At 43.4% G+C, this 17,284-nt stretch overlaps 1 protein-coding gene across 1 annotated transcript in view; it reads right to left on the bottom strand.

The window, feature by feature from the left end:
- Window positions 1-3,388: 3,388 nt before the first annotated feature.
- The window catches only part of LOC122927247 (zinc metalloproteinase-disintegrin-like crotastatin), a 40,078-nt gene continuing 26,182 nt past the window's right edge, over window positions 3,389-17,284 (bottom strand). Inside the window, exons 15-25 of the mRNA XM_044278919.1 lie at window positions 15,929-16,031; window positions 14,984-15,128; window positions 12,867-12,947; window positions 12,087-12,162; window positions 11,001-11,094; window positions 10,030-10,114; window positions 9,433-9,501; window positions 8,055-8,096; window positions 6,922-6,954; window positions 6,745-6,819; window positions 3,389-5,139 (exon numbers count right to left, since the gene is read on the bottom strand). Coding sequence (XP_044134854.1) covers window positions 5,113-5,139; window positions 6,745-6,819; window positions 6,922-6,954; window positions 8,055-8,096; window positions 9,433-9,501; window positions 10,030-10,114; window positions 11,001-11,094; window positions 12,087-12,162; window positions 12,867-12,947; window positions 14,984-15,128; window positions 15,929-16,031 — 830 coding nt within the window. The 3' untranslated portion in view covers window positions 3,389-5,112. The remainder of the gene's footprint in view (window positions 5,140-6,744; window positions 6,820-6,921; window positions 6,955-8,054; window positions 8,097-9,432; window positions 9,502-10,029; window positions 10,115-11,000; window positions 11,095-12,086; window positions 12,163-12,866; window positions 12,948-14,983; window positions 15,129-15,928; window positions 16,032-17,284) is intronic.

Consider the following 17,284-nt stretch of genomic DNA (forward strand, 5'->3'; position numbering starts at 1 on the left):
GCCATGGGTTCTTCTAAGAAGCTGCCTGAAAACGGTTGAGGCCCACAAAGCAGGAAAAGGCTATAAGAAGATAGCAAGGCTTTTCAGGTTGTCATTTCCTCAATTTGAAATGTAACTAAGGAATTACAGTTATCAGGAACAATGAAGGTCAAGAGAAGGTCTGAAAGACCATGAAAATTTTCTGAGAGAGCTGCCTTTTAGGATTGCTAAAAAGGCAAATCAGAACACCTGCTTGACTACAAAAGAACTTCAGGAAGATTTAGCAGACTCTGGAGTTGTCGTACTTTGTTCTACTGCACAAATATGGCCCTCATGGAAGAGTTTTCAGAAGGAAACCTCTCGTTCATCCTCAGGATAAAATTCAGCCTCAGAAGTTGGCAAAAGAACATATAAACAAGCCTGATGAGGCTAAAATAGAACTCTTTGGCCACAATGAGCAAAGGTATGTTTGAAGTGAAAAGGGAACAGAATTTCATGAAAAGAGTACCTCTCCAACCCTTAAGAATGGGGGTGAATCAATTATGCTTTGTAGTTGTGCTGCAGCCAATAGCATGGGGAACATTTTACGGGTACAGGGAAGAATAGATTCAATGAAATTCCAGCAAATTATGGAACCAAACATAACACCAACTGTACAAAATGCTGAAGTTAAAAAGAGGATGGCTTCCACAATTGGATTATGATCCTAAACACACATCAAAATCCACAATAGACTACCTCAAAAGGTCAAGCTGAAGGTTTTACCATGACCCTCACAGTCCACTGATCTGGACATTATTGATCTGGTGGATAGACCTCAAAAGAGCAGTGGACGCAAGACGGCCCAGGAATCTCACAGAACTGAAAGACTTTTGTAAGGAAGAATGGATTAAAATAACTCAAACAAGAACTTAATGACTCTTGGCACATATAATGCCCTCCCTTAGTGCTACCCCTAGAACCAGTGTATAATGCCCCCCTCTTTGATGCCAGGTATATCTAATAGTCAACTCCCTCCTTCCTTTGCACTCCCAGTAGTTTCAAAAATTTTAGTATAAAAAAGCCCCCAAAAACCCACTCATCTCCCTCCTGTTCCCCACCTCACCACCTGCAATGCAGGGCACAGGCCTCTTCCCACTCCCTGCGAATGGTAATAGCATCACCATTCATGTGCGGGTTCCTGTGCGATTCTGCGATCCCAAGAGACCTAGTTTTATTACTTTATTATAGTCTTTTCTAGTACAAACATAAATTTTGCTAGAATTCACAATGCTTTTGAGGCACTAATGTGTGGGACCCAAGGGCTGAGTTTCTGTAGTCTGACAAACATATCCACCCAGGAGTCAGTAGAAGAATGCAGTGAGGACTGGCCTCCTGGAAGCCTAGTGGAAGGCCTGTAGAGAAATTGTATGTGAAGCGATGTTAGAAATGAACCCTCCTCCTGCACGGTGAGACTGATGCCAAGTAATCTTTGTGACAGAGTTGAGTTGCATTTTCTAGGTCAAGTGAAGTGCCAATATTGCAGTTGTTAAAATATGCATATGTAAGCGGGGCTCTTAAAAAGATGGTATTCTGATACCAAAAAGACTTGGATTCGATTTGCCTGGACCACCTCGTGGTTAGGAACCCTACTCTGGAAGTGCGAAATGTTGGGTAGTGTACTTTTGGACATATGTAGTCAAGAGTGGTCACAAGATAATTCTGTGATTGCTGCTGACTTAGTAGGAGATGTCCACAACAAGACAAGTGGCTGGTGTAACTCTGAAAGCAATGCCTAGGCATGGTAGCTTATGGCAGGGAGTCAATTCCTGAAGCCTCCGGTCTCTCGCATTAGAGCTACGAGCACCGATAAGTAAGGTCACTTTCGGGTGATCATAGTTCCATATAGAGAGTGGCATGTCCTCTGCAATGACTGTTCTGAGTGCCCCAACTGGCCAAATTCATGTCCCGAGGGGAAATAGCTACAAACGTGGCACGAAGGTCAAGCCTCATCGACATGGCTATTGGCCTCCCTCCCTGGTTCCATCAGGGTGTATCCTCATCAACTGGAGGAATATAACAAGAGAAACAGATGCCTTCTAACCCCTGCAAGAGACTGGCACCTGGGCACCTAGATGTTTACATAGTTTACATACCAAAGTTTGTTGAGAGTGTTATCGCTTTTCTTCTTTTTGTACTTTAGCCAATGAAACAATGGCATGAGCCTCAGTAGAGGAACACCCTCTCTGATGATATATAAACTGCTTAACTTCCTAAATGAGTTCTGCTTTGATGCTTACTTGGTGTCAGCGTGGTTCTTCCGTGCACGATAAACTAACAGCTAGTAATTTGGAGCAGACAGTCAATAAGATAGCACAGCTTGTGTGCGTCCAAAACAGATGGCGCCCAACGTGGGGCAAGGGTGAGACTTTAAAATAGAACAGCCACAGAAATCATCCACAAGTGGGTTGGACATACAAGGGGGAGGAGACTGCAGCTCTGAAACAGTGTATCTTCATACACTGGCCAAACCGAGCCAGCTTCTTGGTGTCCAGCATCCAAGGTACATGTGCAGCGGATCGAATAGGAGGCATGAGGAGGCATGAGGCAAGAGAACACAAGTGGTAATAGTGTGAGGATCATAGTTATTCATGGTGGCGGCTGTCCTGCTCCAGCTCTCCCTTGGGTCATGCACAATGGAAGAGGAGATGCACCTATTGCCAGAGGGCACACCCTGTCCCTTGGAAGGTGGGGTGCCATGGTTTTAAGATGGCTGCAAAATTCTTAAACTGTTCGAATAGATTATGGGTTGAATGAAGGGGGTTTATCTCTAGGTCCCTTTTAAGATGCACTTGCTAGTATAACACTTTACTACATTCCAATCCAGCCAAGGGGTGCAATTTCACATAAAAATCTATGTCTACAATTCCCACTGCAGGGTGGAGACAGTGTCTGTCACACTGGTATGACTGGGAGCCAGAAGCCTCTTTGCCCAGCTTTCCAGGAGCCATAAAAGTGCACTAACTCCAGAGACTGCTTCTACACACCTTCCTTTTGGCTGCTCTACTAAGTTGTTCTTTTTTTACTCTCAGTCTCATGGGTTGTCTGAAATCTTCCCTGGGTCCCTAAATGCTGACTGTGTATGCCACAGGAATAAAGTTTCTGTAGGCTGCTCACACTGCCAATATCTACCTAAGACTGACTCACTCCACTGGAAAGAGCCAAGCCTAGGTGTCAGAGCTCACTCCTTCCTGGAGACAGTGGTCAAGGGCCTGAGATTAACCCTATGATTCAGTCAGAAGTTACCTACAATTCACATAACATAGTATAATAAGTGATCATATATTCGAAAACATATAACTCCATAGCAATATCAACAGCAGTGACCTAAGGGCACCACCAGCCCCCAAAAAACACCACATGAGTCCCGTTATGGTATATTCTTTTTATTGCATTTTAATAAAATTTAAAAAAAATACAGTAACAAATAAGGTAAAATAAATCATTTCCATTTTTATAGAACTTTCCACTCTACTTATAAAGTATGAGGGGAACAATGTGCAAAAATATTATTAAAGCAGCCTTCCAACCCACAGTTTTGTGCTGGAAAATATGACAATGAGATTTATAAATGTTACAAATGCCCAAATCACAATAACAAGCAGCAACAAAACCCCGGCATAACAATTAAATTAACCTATGTACACACTGTACATACGGAATAAGTACAGGCACCAGTTGTCAGAGTAGTGATCTTCTTTGTGAAGAGTTTGTAGTGGATATATAAGATAAACTTGGGAGAAAAAACCCAATTATTTCTATACTATTTAAAATAAAGAGTGGACAGCAACTATAAAGAGTGCCTCTTCCTCTGGAGGACCTGGAATTACAAATGTAGCCCATTCATTTTAATGGTCACTGTGTAATGCTTCATTTCTCCTGCGGAGGTGCTGCAGGGAAAATGAAGATTTGCTGCTAGGTTCCCCATATTTCATCATTGGGAGACCCTAGTAGTAGAGCATCTTGTGATCAGCTTAGACAATGTTCACATCACATCACCTCTGTCTGACGTAGGGAAAGGTTCTACTCCTATAACGTTGGTGGAAGGTTGCAACATCCTCCATTGAGTAGACGTACAGTGGGGCATGCCCAAGGTATTGTGTAGGTTTCTATGAAACATTGTGGTCTACTATGGTATTCCATAAATTTGTGCAGTATACTGGTCTGATAGAGGACAAAAGGTATTTTTTTTTTCTTTTAAGAGTGGACACCCCCTTGAAAGACAATGTAATGACATCAACATTGGTTATATCAATCAGATACAGCGGCATCGACAAGGGGATGTACTATGACAGGCTTGTTAGTGGCTCTCTGCTTTGGCATATAGAGGGGCTCCATCAAGTACAAATGCCCTAAGAGGCCATAGGGAAAGAAGTTCTGAAGATGGGACAACCATGATTATGTAAAACAAGTCAACTATTGAGCTGAAGTTACATAAGCAAACACACAAGGCAACCTCTCATTCAACTTATATTTTGGAATTCATTATTTCATCTAGACCATGATCTAAAAATCTGAGCGATGTATTTACAGTCCTAAAAGGGTCAGAAACCAGTGGTAAATGCAGCAGCAAATGCAGGAGTGTAGATATAGAGGGTGCCACAGAAGTACTTGAGCCCTGGTGCCTAAAGGACCCAAAGTACCCTCTGCCAAACAAAAAGACATCAGTATCATAAAAAGGACATAGTAGGTGTAGGCCCTGTTACACATTTTGGGGCCTTTTGGGGCCTTTTGGGGAGTTTCAAGTTCTGCTTCTGCAAACGGGCACATATTTGCCCCATCATATCATAAAAAAAAAAAGTCAGACTAAAGCCTGGTGTCCTTGCTTCTTTGTTAAAGCTGTGGTGCCCTTTGGAGGTCCACACAAACCATTGAGGAGAAGGATGGGAGCACTCTGGGGTGCCCTTCTTTGTAAGTCTCTTAGCGGTCTCTGTAGTACATTCATCCATGTTTCTGGTTTGTTTTTCAGTGCACTCAGGACTATGGAACTCATTGAAGAAATCAATGTATTAAAAACAACATCAAAATATACAAACTACATACAAAATGTTCTCTAATAAGAGGACGTCCAACACTCTCCTCACATCTTCCATATTAACTCCTGATGGTGGGTTTCAGTGCCTGAAATTAGAACAGAAATGACATGTATACTGTGGTTTTATTTATATGACTTAAGTTAAACATATATTTTGTGTATGCCATATGTAAGGGGTATTCTCATGGCAAATTGTATCAATGTCTTCTTGGTGGGGGTCTACCTTTGTGACCACCACTGATTACGAGAATGGCAGCACTAGGAACACAGTGCCACTTTGTCTCCTGTCTGGTCTTCTAGGCTTCCTTCCAAAGGATGCACTATTGGCCAATGGTAATAATAGGATGTCCCCCAAGTGGCGCCGTGGTTCACTAGTGCTGCTAACACTTTATTCTAGAGATTGGGTGGGGATCACAAAATTCAGATTTAACACCCAACCCTAACCCAATCGGATATTGCAATATGACCTCATGACTTCATCAAACATCCCCTTTAAGATGGAACTACTTTAAAAAGCAGCTGTGGCAGTGAAAACTGAAGGGGGCATGTTACAGGACAGAAGCAGAGCAGATTGATAGAGTTTTGTAGGACAAGTGGGCGGTTCTATCAGTGATTGACAGCCTTCCATGTAGGAGCATGCCTACAGAGAGAGCTGTCAATCACTCATAGAACCACCCACTGGACTCCTAATAATAGAAAGAGCAGGGATTTCAGTGAACATGCTGCCATATTAGATTGTATTTTTAACGTGATAGGTTCCCTTTAAAAATTATGAGGGAGAGTTATCATCTCCTTGGAGTTTAAAAGTCGCAAACTGCGTGTCTATGACTTTTTAAAAATGTGGGTTTTTTTTAATGCTGACTGGCCACTTTTCCAAAAGAGGGTGTGGTAAAGGGTCGGGAGGGGGCATGGCATGTGAAAAATGTATCTTAATTTACACTAGTTTTCTGCGTCGAATGAAGCCAGAAATCAATGGCAGCCCAGAGCGGACGTAAAACTCTGTTTAGGTGCATGGTCTGCTGGAGGATGTGCCTCATTTATGGTGAGGCCTGCACCAGTGCAGAAGGCACTGGTCTTGATAAATCTCCCACTATGTTTGGAAATTGCTAAGTTAACAATGCCCTAATATAATATAACAAGACAGCAAGAAACCTTTCTTTTTATAATCGTTCCAAATAAAGCAGATCTAAATTAGGGATTTAAGGGGGTTCTCTTACCACAGGACAGTCCATCAATATCATATCTGCTGGGGTCTGATACTTGGCACCTCACTAATCATGGGTAGAGTTCTCTTGATAGCTTATCAGGTGCAGCACCATACTGCTACTAGTGGCTGAGCATGGTATTACAACTAACTCTCGTTTCACTTTAAAGGGACTAGGTTGTTCTGAGTTGTAACTGAAGCAGGCCTCTTCAGTCAGAGTATAAGTGTGGCTGCTGAGTGGACATCATGGCCACTGCCTGGAAGTAAACATGTCACTGCTGCGACCAGTCACTGAGACCAGTGATTGGCTGCAGTAGTCATATTCTTAGAAAAGAAGTATACATAGACCACAACAGCAGCAAGGCTAGACCAGTGGTGGCTTAAGTTGGGGAACATTTTTTTATTATTATTTTACAGCGGGCCCAGATTTAGAAAAAAAATGTATATGGGTCCCATGGAGTGAACCAGGCAGAGCTGACTATTATACCTTGGCTGGAGGCGCAGGAACAGGAGCCTTACTGGTGGGTACTGGTGGTGGAGCATCAGTTGGCCTCTGTGGTGCCTGAAACAAAGCAGTGCTGTAATTAACATCCATTCCTCCTCAGAGTTGTCACACACAAAACATCGCACACAACAGACTGAGTTGACTACATTTGTTTCTTACCATGGATTTTTTTGTGAACTCGACTGAAATTGGCTGTAGAGAAGAAAAAAAAATACAAATTTATAAGTAAAAAAATTCACATCTATGTGCAGTACCCCAGAGCAGAGGGTATCTGAAAATGGTTTGTTTGTTATGTAATGTGTACCCAGTATAGCCATGTATGTATGGCACAGCCAGGGTTAACAAGCCAATACCACTCCCATATTCTGCTGGCTCCACCCCTAACCACCTCCAGCCCCACATCCTGGTCAGATGTGCCTTCAAAACCCTGTATCCCATACTGGACATTACAACCATTATTGCCAATGTACTGTTGCTTGCCATAGATTCTACTGAGAAAGACTTTAGCAAGATAGTGTACAAAAAGAGCCATAACTCCCATCCTAGCCTAAATCCATGGAACTGTGTCTGCTATAGTTGGATGTACTACAAATCCTATTTTTCACTTGAGTAAACAGAAACATTTATTCTTCTATCTATGGCCTGGTTTACTGACTCCCACACCATACGCTGGCCTGTGCACACCACAAACCCTGCCTTGCATCCATACAGACACTTAACATCACGGGCACCCCAACTACCATCAGGCAGGAGCCCCAAAACCAGGGAGTGCCCTGATGGAAGAAGGGGTGCGCCGTCCTTTCACTGTGCGGCCCAACAGAGCAATGGTGTAAGGGCAACCACCATAATTGACTGTGGCAGTCAGAGCCACTACCACTCCCATCTTCCACTCTGGCTCATCTCAGGCATCTGCATATGTAATTCTGGATTTTCCTAAAATCTAAACCATGGCAAATTTATGGATATAAAACCGTGGCCTCCGAGCAGCTCACCAGGCACAGTGACATCCATTTCGTAGCATCTGTGCTTGGTGTCACAGCTCAGCCTCATTCACTTGAATGGGACTGAGCTGCCCGTAGGCCATGTGACTGATGAACATGACACCACATGGCCTAGAACAGACTTAAGCGCTCACTGGAGCATTGCGGTCTCTCCATAGGTGGGGATGCAGAGAGTCAGACCCACGCCAATCTCATATTAATCACCTATCCTGAGGATAGGTCATTAATATGTAAACCCCGGAAAACCTCTTTAATGTTTCTCTGACATCAGGTCTATCGTTATGTCCTTACCATGGAGTACTGCGGGCCTTGATATCCTTCTCGACTTGCCGGCTTCAAAAAGAAAAAGAAAACTTAGTGCTCCTAATTATATACCACAATACATTTACAGGGCACCGAAAAGTTAGTAAAAACCTGTGGGTACATACAGAACACGTGTCGGGTCGGGCTGGCCTAGCATAGGATCAGAGTCTCCTGCAGTGAGCACCGGTACATTCATAGGTTCTGCTGCAGCAGACTCAGGTGCTTCTGCAGAAGACCCTATCTGAAGCCTATCTGGGGCCAAGCACTTACTACTAGGATCGATAGCTTTTGGGGTTAAGGGGGTTTATCAGAACCCATATCGTTGGGATAGAAAATTAAAGTATGATCAGTTTGGTTCCCATCATGAGGACCTCGCTGCTGACTGGTGGAGGTCCTGGGAGATGGTACATTGATGGTTAAAGGAGTTTGTAAGGTGTACAAGTACGATAGTGGTAAACCCCCTTCAAAACAATATTGACTTGTGCATTCCAACCTTGCATCTATTTTTGACATTAATTATAGGAAGATTCTGAATGATGTCACTTCCTGGAAGGAACAGGAAAGTTCTGTCTGAGAGACAGAGAAGCAGAGAGGAGAGAGAGCTCAGAGAATAAGGGTACATAAAGTCCTGCAAGGCTGCAAATCAGGATAATATGAGTTGATCATCTGCTTTGAGAAGAGAAGCCTCCTCCAACAAGTGCAGACTACACACAGACTTTATCCAAAGCATGCAATGGCATTGTGTGCACAATAAAGGAAAACTTGCCACTCAACTCTTGACAGCAGTTTGATTACATCTCTGAGGGTCCTGTCCCATTTAATGGCCTCAACAGAGATGTGTTCTTAAGCAGCAGGCAGCATATGACCTCAGAGGCTCAGTGGTCACATGGCGCTTGGGGCACGTGATCACGGATGGGATGTCACAGTTCCAGACCACAGAGGACCAGAAGCACTGGTTACTCGACCCTCAGCCCTAGAACAGAGCTGCTGTCAAGAGATGGGTGGCTTTTTTTCTTTATTGTGCACACATTGGTAATTGGACAACCCCTTTAAGGTAGGCCATTAATGTAACGTTCAGGATTCACAAATAACCTAACAGTTAATATTGAAGATAAATCCAATGAGAACAACAAAAATTACGATTGAAAGTGAATGCGAACATGTTCTGTATAGATGGAGGCCAGGACCTCAGATTCATTCTCTTCACTTTGTCCAGGGCTGCATTTCCCTGTAGGCACTAGAGTCCCACATGTAGAAGCAGCTCAGGTTTACATCTGAGGCCTCCTGCTCCTCAGGATCATTAAAACTTTGCTGTGCCACAATGAGCCCGTACTAAATTTGCAAAGATTTTTTTTTTTAAACATACCTGTGACACTTGTGGTTTCTTTGGCTTTGCTGGAGGGGGTGGTGGAGGGTACACATTCTTGGAGCTCAGCTGTTTATAGAAAAAAAAAAAACTTTTATGAATTTTTTTTAAATAATCAATAGAAATATAATAAAAAATATAATACTAATATATCACTAATGCTTTACAGAAATATGTTCTTATTCTGATAGTAATATGATGTGCGTCCGGCACTCAATGTCAGTAAGCAGCAGCAAAAAAATTCTAGGATACATGAAGACAAACAGAAACCCATGATATTAATGCAATGTTTATACGGTAAGTGATTAAATCGTACCTTGAATTTAAAGTATACTATTAAGGACCACAACGTGGAAAAGACTTAAGCTGGCCATACATATGAATGTTGGCCAAACCCACCCATTTTAGCAGGTCCAGGCCACCATCTAATGTGTATGGGGACCTCACGATTCTCTCCCAATGACTAATTTTGGAAGAAACATGCTCCATTCTTTTTCTCTAAGGGGAGATAAGCTGCCTCCAGAGCCGCTTGACTGAGCATGGGAGGGTCGGGCGATTCATAGGAAATGTTTCCATCCTGATAACAGTTTCACCTACCTCTTGTGTTGACACGTTGGAGCTGGACTTCATTTGAGACTGATGAAACGCCGGATTTGTTGCGCCATTTACTCTGTTTACAGATCTGTAAAAATGATCCACTGTCATCAGAAAGAGCAGAGCCTGTGCAGGCAACATATATTGTCTTCCATTTCTACTTGACTTCTACCACAGTGGTGCCTCAGAGGGTGGTCCCATCACTGAGACTGTCACTTTATCTCCCTATCTCCTTCACAAATGACAAGGGACAGCTTGCTCATACTGCACTCTAAAGCCCCAACTAACTAAACATAGCCAATGCAATGGAGTATAGGAGTCCCTCACATATAGCTTTTGCATAGCATTTCATTTGTTAGCTGGTAGTATAAGAAATCAGGGAGGAGGTCTTTGAGAACTTTTCCCCACATTCCTGTCACTCAAAGGACTGTTCTTAATTTCAGTGTCATTGTCTGCTATATGCTTCCCATTGAAAGGAGTTGTCCACTTTTAACAAGCCATAATTTTAAGAAGCAGATGTTAATAGGAATTCATCCTTGAAATCTCCCTACGTACATACGACTGTATAGACTGACTTTTCAACCTCCAACTTATCCGGTCACATAACAGCACATCTCTAGACTTCTGTGGAACACTACTATACTTCCGGAGGTTTTTATAAGTTCCTTCAGGTGCAATTTTTACCCATGCGCACCATATGGCATAGTATTTTACTACTATGCTACTGTATCAATATTCAAAAAGCCTCGTCATATAGGTAAAATAACGTTTTTAGAACTTTCAAGAAGGTTAATGTGGGCATCTATTAAATGGCCATAGCAGAGTCACTCAGGTAGACTTGGCGCGACCATATATTACGTGATCGGCAACAGATGAATTGGAGGCATGTAATACTTCATTGATTCGCCTTTTGCAAACAACCCTTTAACCCCTTTAGTTGTAATTGTTGTTAACTGCAGTACTACCCATCATACCTCTTGGCACACCTCTTTCGGAACACAATCATTAGGATAAGTCCAACCACAAGAAGAGCGGCAATAATGACGATCACCACAATGATGACAATATCTGAAACAGAAGGGTAAATTTGGCTTAGGCTTCTTGTTTCAGGCAATCTCTCAGAAGGTTATCCTATGCTGATTATTCATCATCACATCTATTCTAATGTTAGGTTGCCTCTAGCTTACTTAAAGTGTTTTTTCCCAACAAAAAATATTCTCTATTTTTTCAACCAGCACCTGGCTATGAATACTTCTGTAACTGGATGTAATTAAAGATTTAGTATAGCCACTGAGTTATTCAATGAAATCTATCTGTATAGCACCATGTGGTGTTTGTTCTTTTCTTTATTTCTTTGTCCACCTGGCTGAGGTGGACATACATGCTCAGTTCCATCCTTCAACTGCCACCAACTGTATCTACTACTAGAAGCTGTGGCAGTTACAGGGAGAAAGCTCTAGCACCAAAGACATGTCTCCTGAGAAAGGACACACTCCCTGAGATTCAAGCTTGCAAAAAAAATCTAGCAGAACAATTGGAGCAATGTATGGGGAGATCTCTGGATCCATGTGAGGTGCAGGGCTGGTTCTAGCTTTGTTAGAAAGAGATTGTCATGTAATATATGATGTCAGATTTTTATCATTTAATCATGGGATAACTCCGTTATGGAGGGGCATAGATATAGGGAGTTCAGTTGCTGAACCTACTACTTCGAGCTTAAATGTCTGGAATCTAAACTTATTTTGGATATATTATCAGAAGACGCTCCTCACAAGGAAGCCAATCACAGAAATCATGAAAAGGCCAATGAGAAGTCTGGAGACCCCAAAAAACACAGGGCAACAATACATCAAGAGGTTGCATTGGGGGAGGATTTTTCCCAGTAACAGACCAACTATTGTCCATAAGCTGCACCTGGTATTGTAGCTCACACTATTCACTTGGTGCAATACCATGCACAGCCTATGGACAAGAGTGGTGCCGTATCTAGAAAACTGTCATAGACCTTCCTAATCATCTCTAAGGAATATTTACACACAATATATTAATGATATACCTACTCTTATCTGAGGTGACATCACAGTGTGGAGGTGCCCAACCTTCTTGGCACTGACATTTTAGCTCGTGGTCACAAACCTGAAAAGGTAAATTTTGTCATTCAAGTCAGCTTTATGGACTTAACACATATATAGTGACATATAAATATAGCGTGCATAACCTAGCCATAGCGCCACCTACAGGAATAATATTTATAAAAATTCTGTGGTAAGTATTAATTATTCTCTGTCAAGAATGGCGGGATACCTGGTGGCACCAGGGAGACCATTTTCTTCCTTCTGGAGGAGAGCTAATCTGGACAAAGTGCCAAATTTCTGTCCATGAATTATCACTTGACTGCCCATGATATGTGACTTGATAACATTAAAGGGGTTGTCTGAGTATTAATGCTGATTAACTATCCTCAGGATAGGTCAACAGTATCTGATCAGTGAGGGTCCTACTCCTGGCACCATCAGACTCAGCTGTTTAAAGAAAGTGCCTTAGCCTCCTCCTACACCAGTGAGGTCAGGTTCATCAGTCACACGCCTGCAATACCAAGCACAGCCACTATGCAATTTACAGCAATGTGCTTGGTAAGCTGTGAGGAGGCTGCGGGGCTCAGAGTGCTGCAGCCTCTTCAAACACCTTATCTGTGGGGGTACCGATCACATATTGAACACCTATCCTCAAGATAGCTCATCAAAACACTTGAGGTGATGGGGAGCACCTTTGTATTTGCTATAGTGCTCCCTCTTTTCTACATATACTACTGCGGCTTTGTCTATGTATTATGTTCTCACCCCATGTCCAGGGCATTTTTCAGAGCAGTTTGCGGACCGGAAGGCACTGTTAGTACTGACGCATTTTCCATCATAACAGACCTAAAAAGAACATGGAGATTTCATGAAGAACATGGATATGTTATTACATAAGAACATGTAAGAACCCGTCTTAGAGTCTACTGAACAGATTTGACTTCGGGCTACTCAGACCGGCATTATCTAAATGGCCCCTCACCCTTTAACCCCTATACAGAGATCTGGACTTCGCTACAGGGGAACCACCAGTCTGGTACCTCTTGGAGCAGCCTCTGTTCAGTAGACTGCTGATGCGAGTGGGTCAATAGACTCTGGAGTGAAACACCGAGGGGTCAGGCCTATCTGTAGTCAGGGACAACATGAGGTCAGGGCAGGTGGAATTTGTGCAATTCAAAGTCAGTCCAAGATCAGTACAGAGATCAGGTCAGGCAGTGAAGGATCAAAGCTGGAGGCAGACAAATGTACATGGGAGAGCGAACAAGACAAGTGTAACAACCCCAAGTGCTGTTGCCACTCCTACACCCTGCTACTGTCCTTAATAGTCTAACATAAAGTCATCTATGCATTATGTTCCAGGTCCTCCACAATGTTCATTTCTAATCTGTTTGCAACCGTTATGTTCATGTAATATACCTGGTTCACCAGCAGGTGGCAGCAAACACGGCAGAGCTTTACTTAGGTAGTATGGAGCTTTCCATTCCTCTCTGGAGAGAGGTGGGCGAGTCCCACTTCCTGCAGAAAGGGTGGGGACCAGTTTCTAGTTAGTCTAGCTTACCCTTAGCTAGGGGAAGGGTGTGCAGGGGCACGAGCACCCTAAGCTCTGATGGCCATATAGGCCAAAGCTTAAAGCCTCAGGAGCCAGGAGGAAATTTCCCTGGCATAACCTAGAGTCAGACTACAAAGGGAAGTGTAGCATACAGAAGAAGCTGAGTTATACAGCCAGCCTGTCAGTACAGCAGAGTCAGAGAGAAACAGATATAGCAGAGTTGAGTTTGCCTGCCATTTTAATGCTAAAGCCTGCTGGAACCAAGATAAAGCCTGAAATCTGTTTTAGAAAAATGTTTACTCAAGTAAAGCTGCCATTGAACTTCATCTTAAGGTCTGGACTCAAGTTCTTCCTTAGTCCCTCAATTATTCCCTTTATTTATTGCTTCAGAGCCAAAGCCTGGGGTCCAGCGGTATCCAGGTAGGAGCACCGTGACACACATACGGAGACATTTGGGCCGCACAATTACACCACTCTGCATTTTCTACACCTGGGACGCGATATATAGAGGGCCCCGGGGGGAGGCCGCCCCGTTGCACAAGTAGCGCACCTTTGCAAGAAACCAGAACCTATTTCTCAGGCATCCTTCCATAGACGAAGTTGCCTTAAATACCCTGTGGTGGCCAGTTACAGAATGGAGAAGATCTAGGTGTTTATGTTTTCCCCGTGTTTGTGTGGGTTTCCTCTGGGTTCTCCAGTTTCCTCCCACACTTCAAAGACATACTGATAGAGAACTCTGATTGTGAGCCCCATTGAGGACAGCATGATGCTAATGTCTGTAAAGAGCTGCAGAATATGTCAGTGCTATATAAGTGCATAAAATTAATGTTAAAAAAAAAAGGTGCGTGCGCTTACCCTTAAATTATTGGAAAAAGAGCACGTACCCTACAGGCAGAGGGGGGCTGAGGGAGGCAAGAAGCAGGCCTCTGTCTGTGTGGAGTGGATGGAGCTGGTGGTTGTGCCCGTAAGGAAGAAGCAAAGGGACTCCAGACTGCCGGTGAATCAGTGCAGGATGACATGTAAGCTTTCCGCCAGCCGTAACCGCCACGGAGAGGCAGATAGCAGCGGGTAAGGAGTAACAGCTAGTATTCCAGCTCATTATACCTGATATCAATACTAATTATGAGGCCCTGACCTGTCTGTGCATAATATCGCCCACTGCTTTTAATGCAAAATGCTTAATGCTTCATTTTGCCTGTGGGTGTGCTGTAGGACTACCAAACACTTGCTGCCGGGCCTCCCAACCGATTACAGATGGTCGCTAGCATAACAAATTCACTGAAGCAGAATTTAACATAGTGCAATGCTTCTTTCGCTCTTGACTTGCACTTACCATGCCATCTCCACACTTCGTTCCATTTTCGACCATTCCACCGGGTGCAAGAACCCCCCGACAATTTGAAAACATGGCAACGGAAGCATAAATGCTAGGATTGTCACTGCCTCCAGAGCAGTAGAGCACTCCACACTTAAGTTCCCTGTGTAAAAAAAATAATTTGTTTAGTATTTTGTTTTGGGCTCCCTCATGGGAAGCCTTTTATGTTTTATTTTGATTATTTTATATGATTATTCAATTTGATACCATTCATATGGATTAAAGTATTCTTTTCCTGTAAATATTAATTCAAATTGGAAAGGGTCCTTCTCCTCATACCATAAAGATTTCCTAATTTACTTGGATTCAACAATAATTGCATCCTAACTAATGTAAATAAAATTTAAAATAATATTAATGGATACCAAAATAGTGGAATAAAAAACAACATGTCTGCTTTTGGATTCCAGAAGTAGCGCCACTCTAGTTTATGGGTGATGTTGGATATTGCAGGTCAGCCCTAAGCACCTCAATAGGGAAAATATACAATAATGGATGCATATCATGACTTAGAGTGGCAGGATTTCTGGGGAGAAGTAGGCCCTTTATAGGAGTTCTCCAGCGTTAAAACAGTGCCACACATGTCCTGTCCAGGTTGTGTGTGGTATTGTAGGTAAGCCCCATTCACTTCAGTAGAGCTGAGATGCAGAGGTGTTTTTTTTTGGCGAAAGCAGCCATGTTTCTCAAATTCTGGACAACCCCTTCAAAAAGTGCAGTACTGTCCTGTTGGCTCTGATTCAGTGGTTGCACCCTATGGAGATCTTGCACAAATCCCAATGTAATCTGAACTTTATAACAAATGGATGATTTGTTACCGTGGAATATTGGTACTAAAGACAGAATTATCTCTACAGCTATCTACTGTCCGCCTTGTATAAAAAGTTCCAGGGATTTTGTACTCACGTAGGCTCACATGCAATATAACGGCCTTCCAACTGCTTACAGTGTCCATAGTTGTTTCCTCTTTGATTTACATTAAAACACTTGTCTTCTCCAACCACCCCACCTATAGTACAAAATGTGATGTGGTGACTTCAAGATGTTATGGCACAAATAGAGAGTCATGATAGACTTCTGATGTTCTTCAAAGTCTCAGTATGTCTTGTTCACTGAATCTGCAGTTCTTCTAGGGCAGGGGTGGCCAAAACCGTGGCTCTTGAGCCGCATGTGGCTCTTTGCTTCTTCAAGTGCGGCTCTAGCTGTGGAGCCGGGAAGCAGTCAGGCCGGTTCACTCTCCACCCCATGCTCAGATCTCTTTTCTTAATCGGGCACTGTTGCTACTTTGCAGCTCCAGCTCACTCTCCACTACGTCCTGATGCACACAGTGTGAGAACGTAGCACATGGAGACACGCACTATGACCTGACGTTGTGCTCATCAGGTCACAGTGGAGAGCGTGTCAGACCTGCAAAGTAGCAGGCGCCGAGCAGGAGCCCAGTGCCTGGTCAGGAGAGGGAAGAGATTTTTTTAAATTATAGAACTGAGCATGGGGCTCTGATCTAAGCATGGGAGTTTCTGATCTGAGCATGGAGGGGGGAGGTCCTGATCTGGGCAATGGGTGTCTGATCTGATCATGGTGGGGGGGGGGGGGGTCCTGATCTGAGCCATAGGGGTTCAGATTTGAGCATGGGGGCAGATCTGAGCATGGGGGGTCTTGTTTGAGCATGGGTTGGTCAGGTCTGAGCATGGGGGGTCAGATCTGAGCATGGGGGGAGATCTGAGCATTGGGGGGAGATCTGAGTACTAAGAGTCTGACACTGAGGGGTCTGATTTGGAAGTCTGATAAGGTTTGGGGATCTTATTTTAGGTCAGATGAGGATTGGGGATCTGATTTAGGAGTCTAATCTGAGGTCTGATGAAAAATATATTTTTTCTCTTATTTCTCTTTGTTAAAACCTAGGAGCATCTTGTAGGGTGAAAAATAGGGTGACACATGTGTAAATGTATATCTTGTGGCTCCTGGCAGTCATACTTTTTTTGGGGGCTTTTTGTGTCTGTAAGTTTGGCCACCCCTGCTCTAGGGTCTCATGTTGTATAAGTTAGGCAGGGCTGGATATGCCTTTAGGCACCATAGGCAGCACTGGGAAAAGGACTATGGTTGTAAGAGGAGGACATCCAAGGTTCAGAGATAGGCAAGGGGAAACATTTTAAAGCAATCTGTTGGGTCTCCTTTGCTACTCTATCTGAACTTGGGGATTCATAGAAAAAGCCTGTGAGTCTTGCCCCCCTTCCAATCAAATAAAATCTGAGCGTCCTGCTA

Source organism: Bufo gargarizans, chromosome 2, assembly GCF_014858855.1.
Source record: "Bufo gargarizans isolate SCDJY-AF-19 chromosome 2, ASM1485885v1, whole genome shotgun sequence".
In the NCBI taxonomy this organism is placed as follows: Eukaryota; Metazoa; Chordata; class Amphibia; order Anura; family Bufonidae; genus Bufo; species Bufo gargarizans.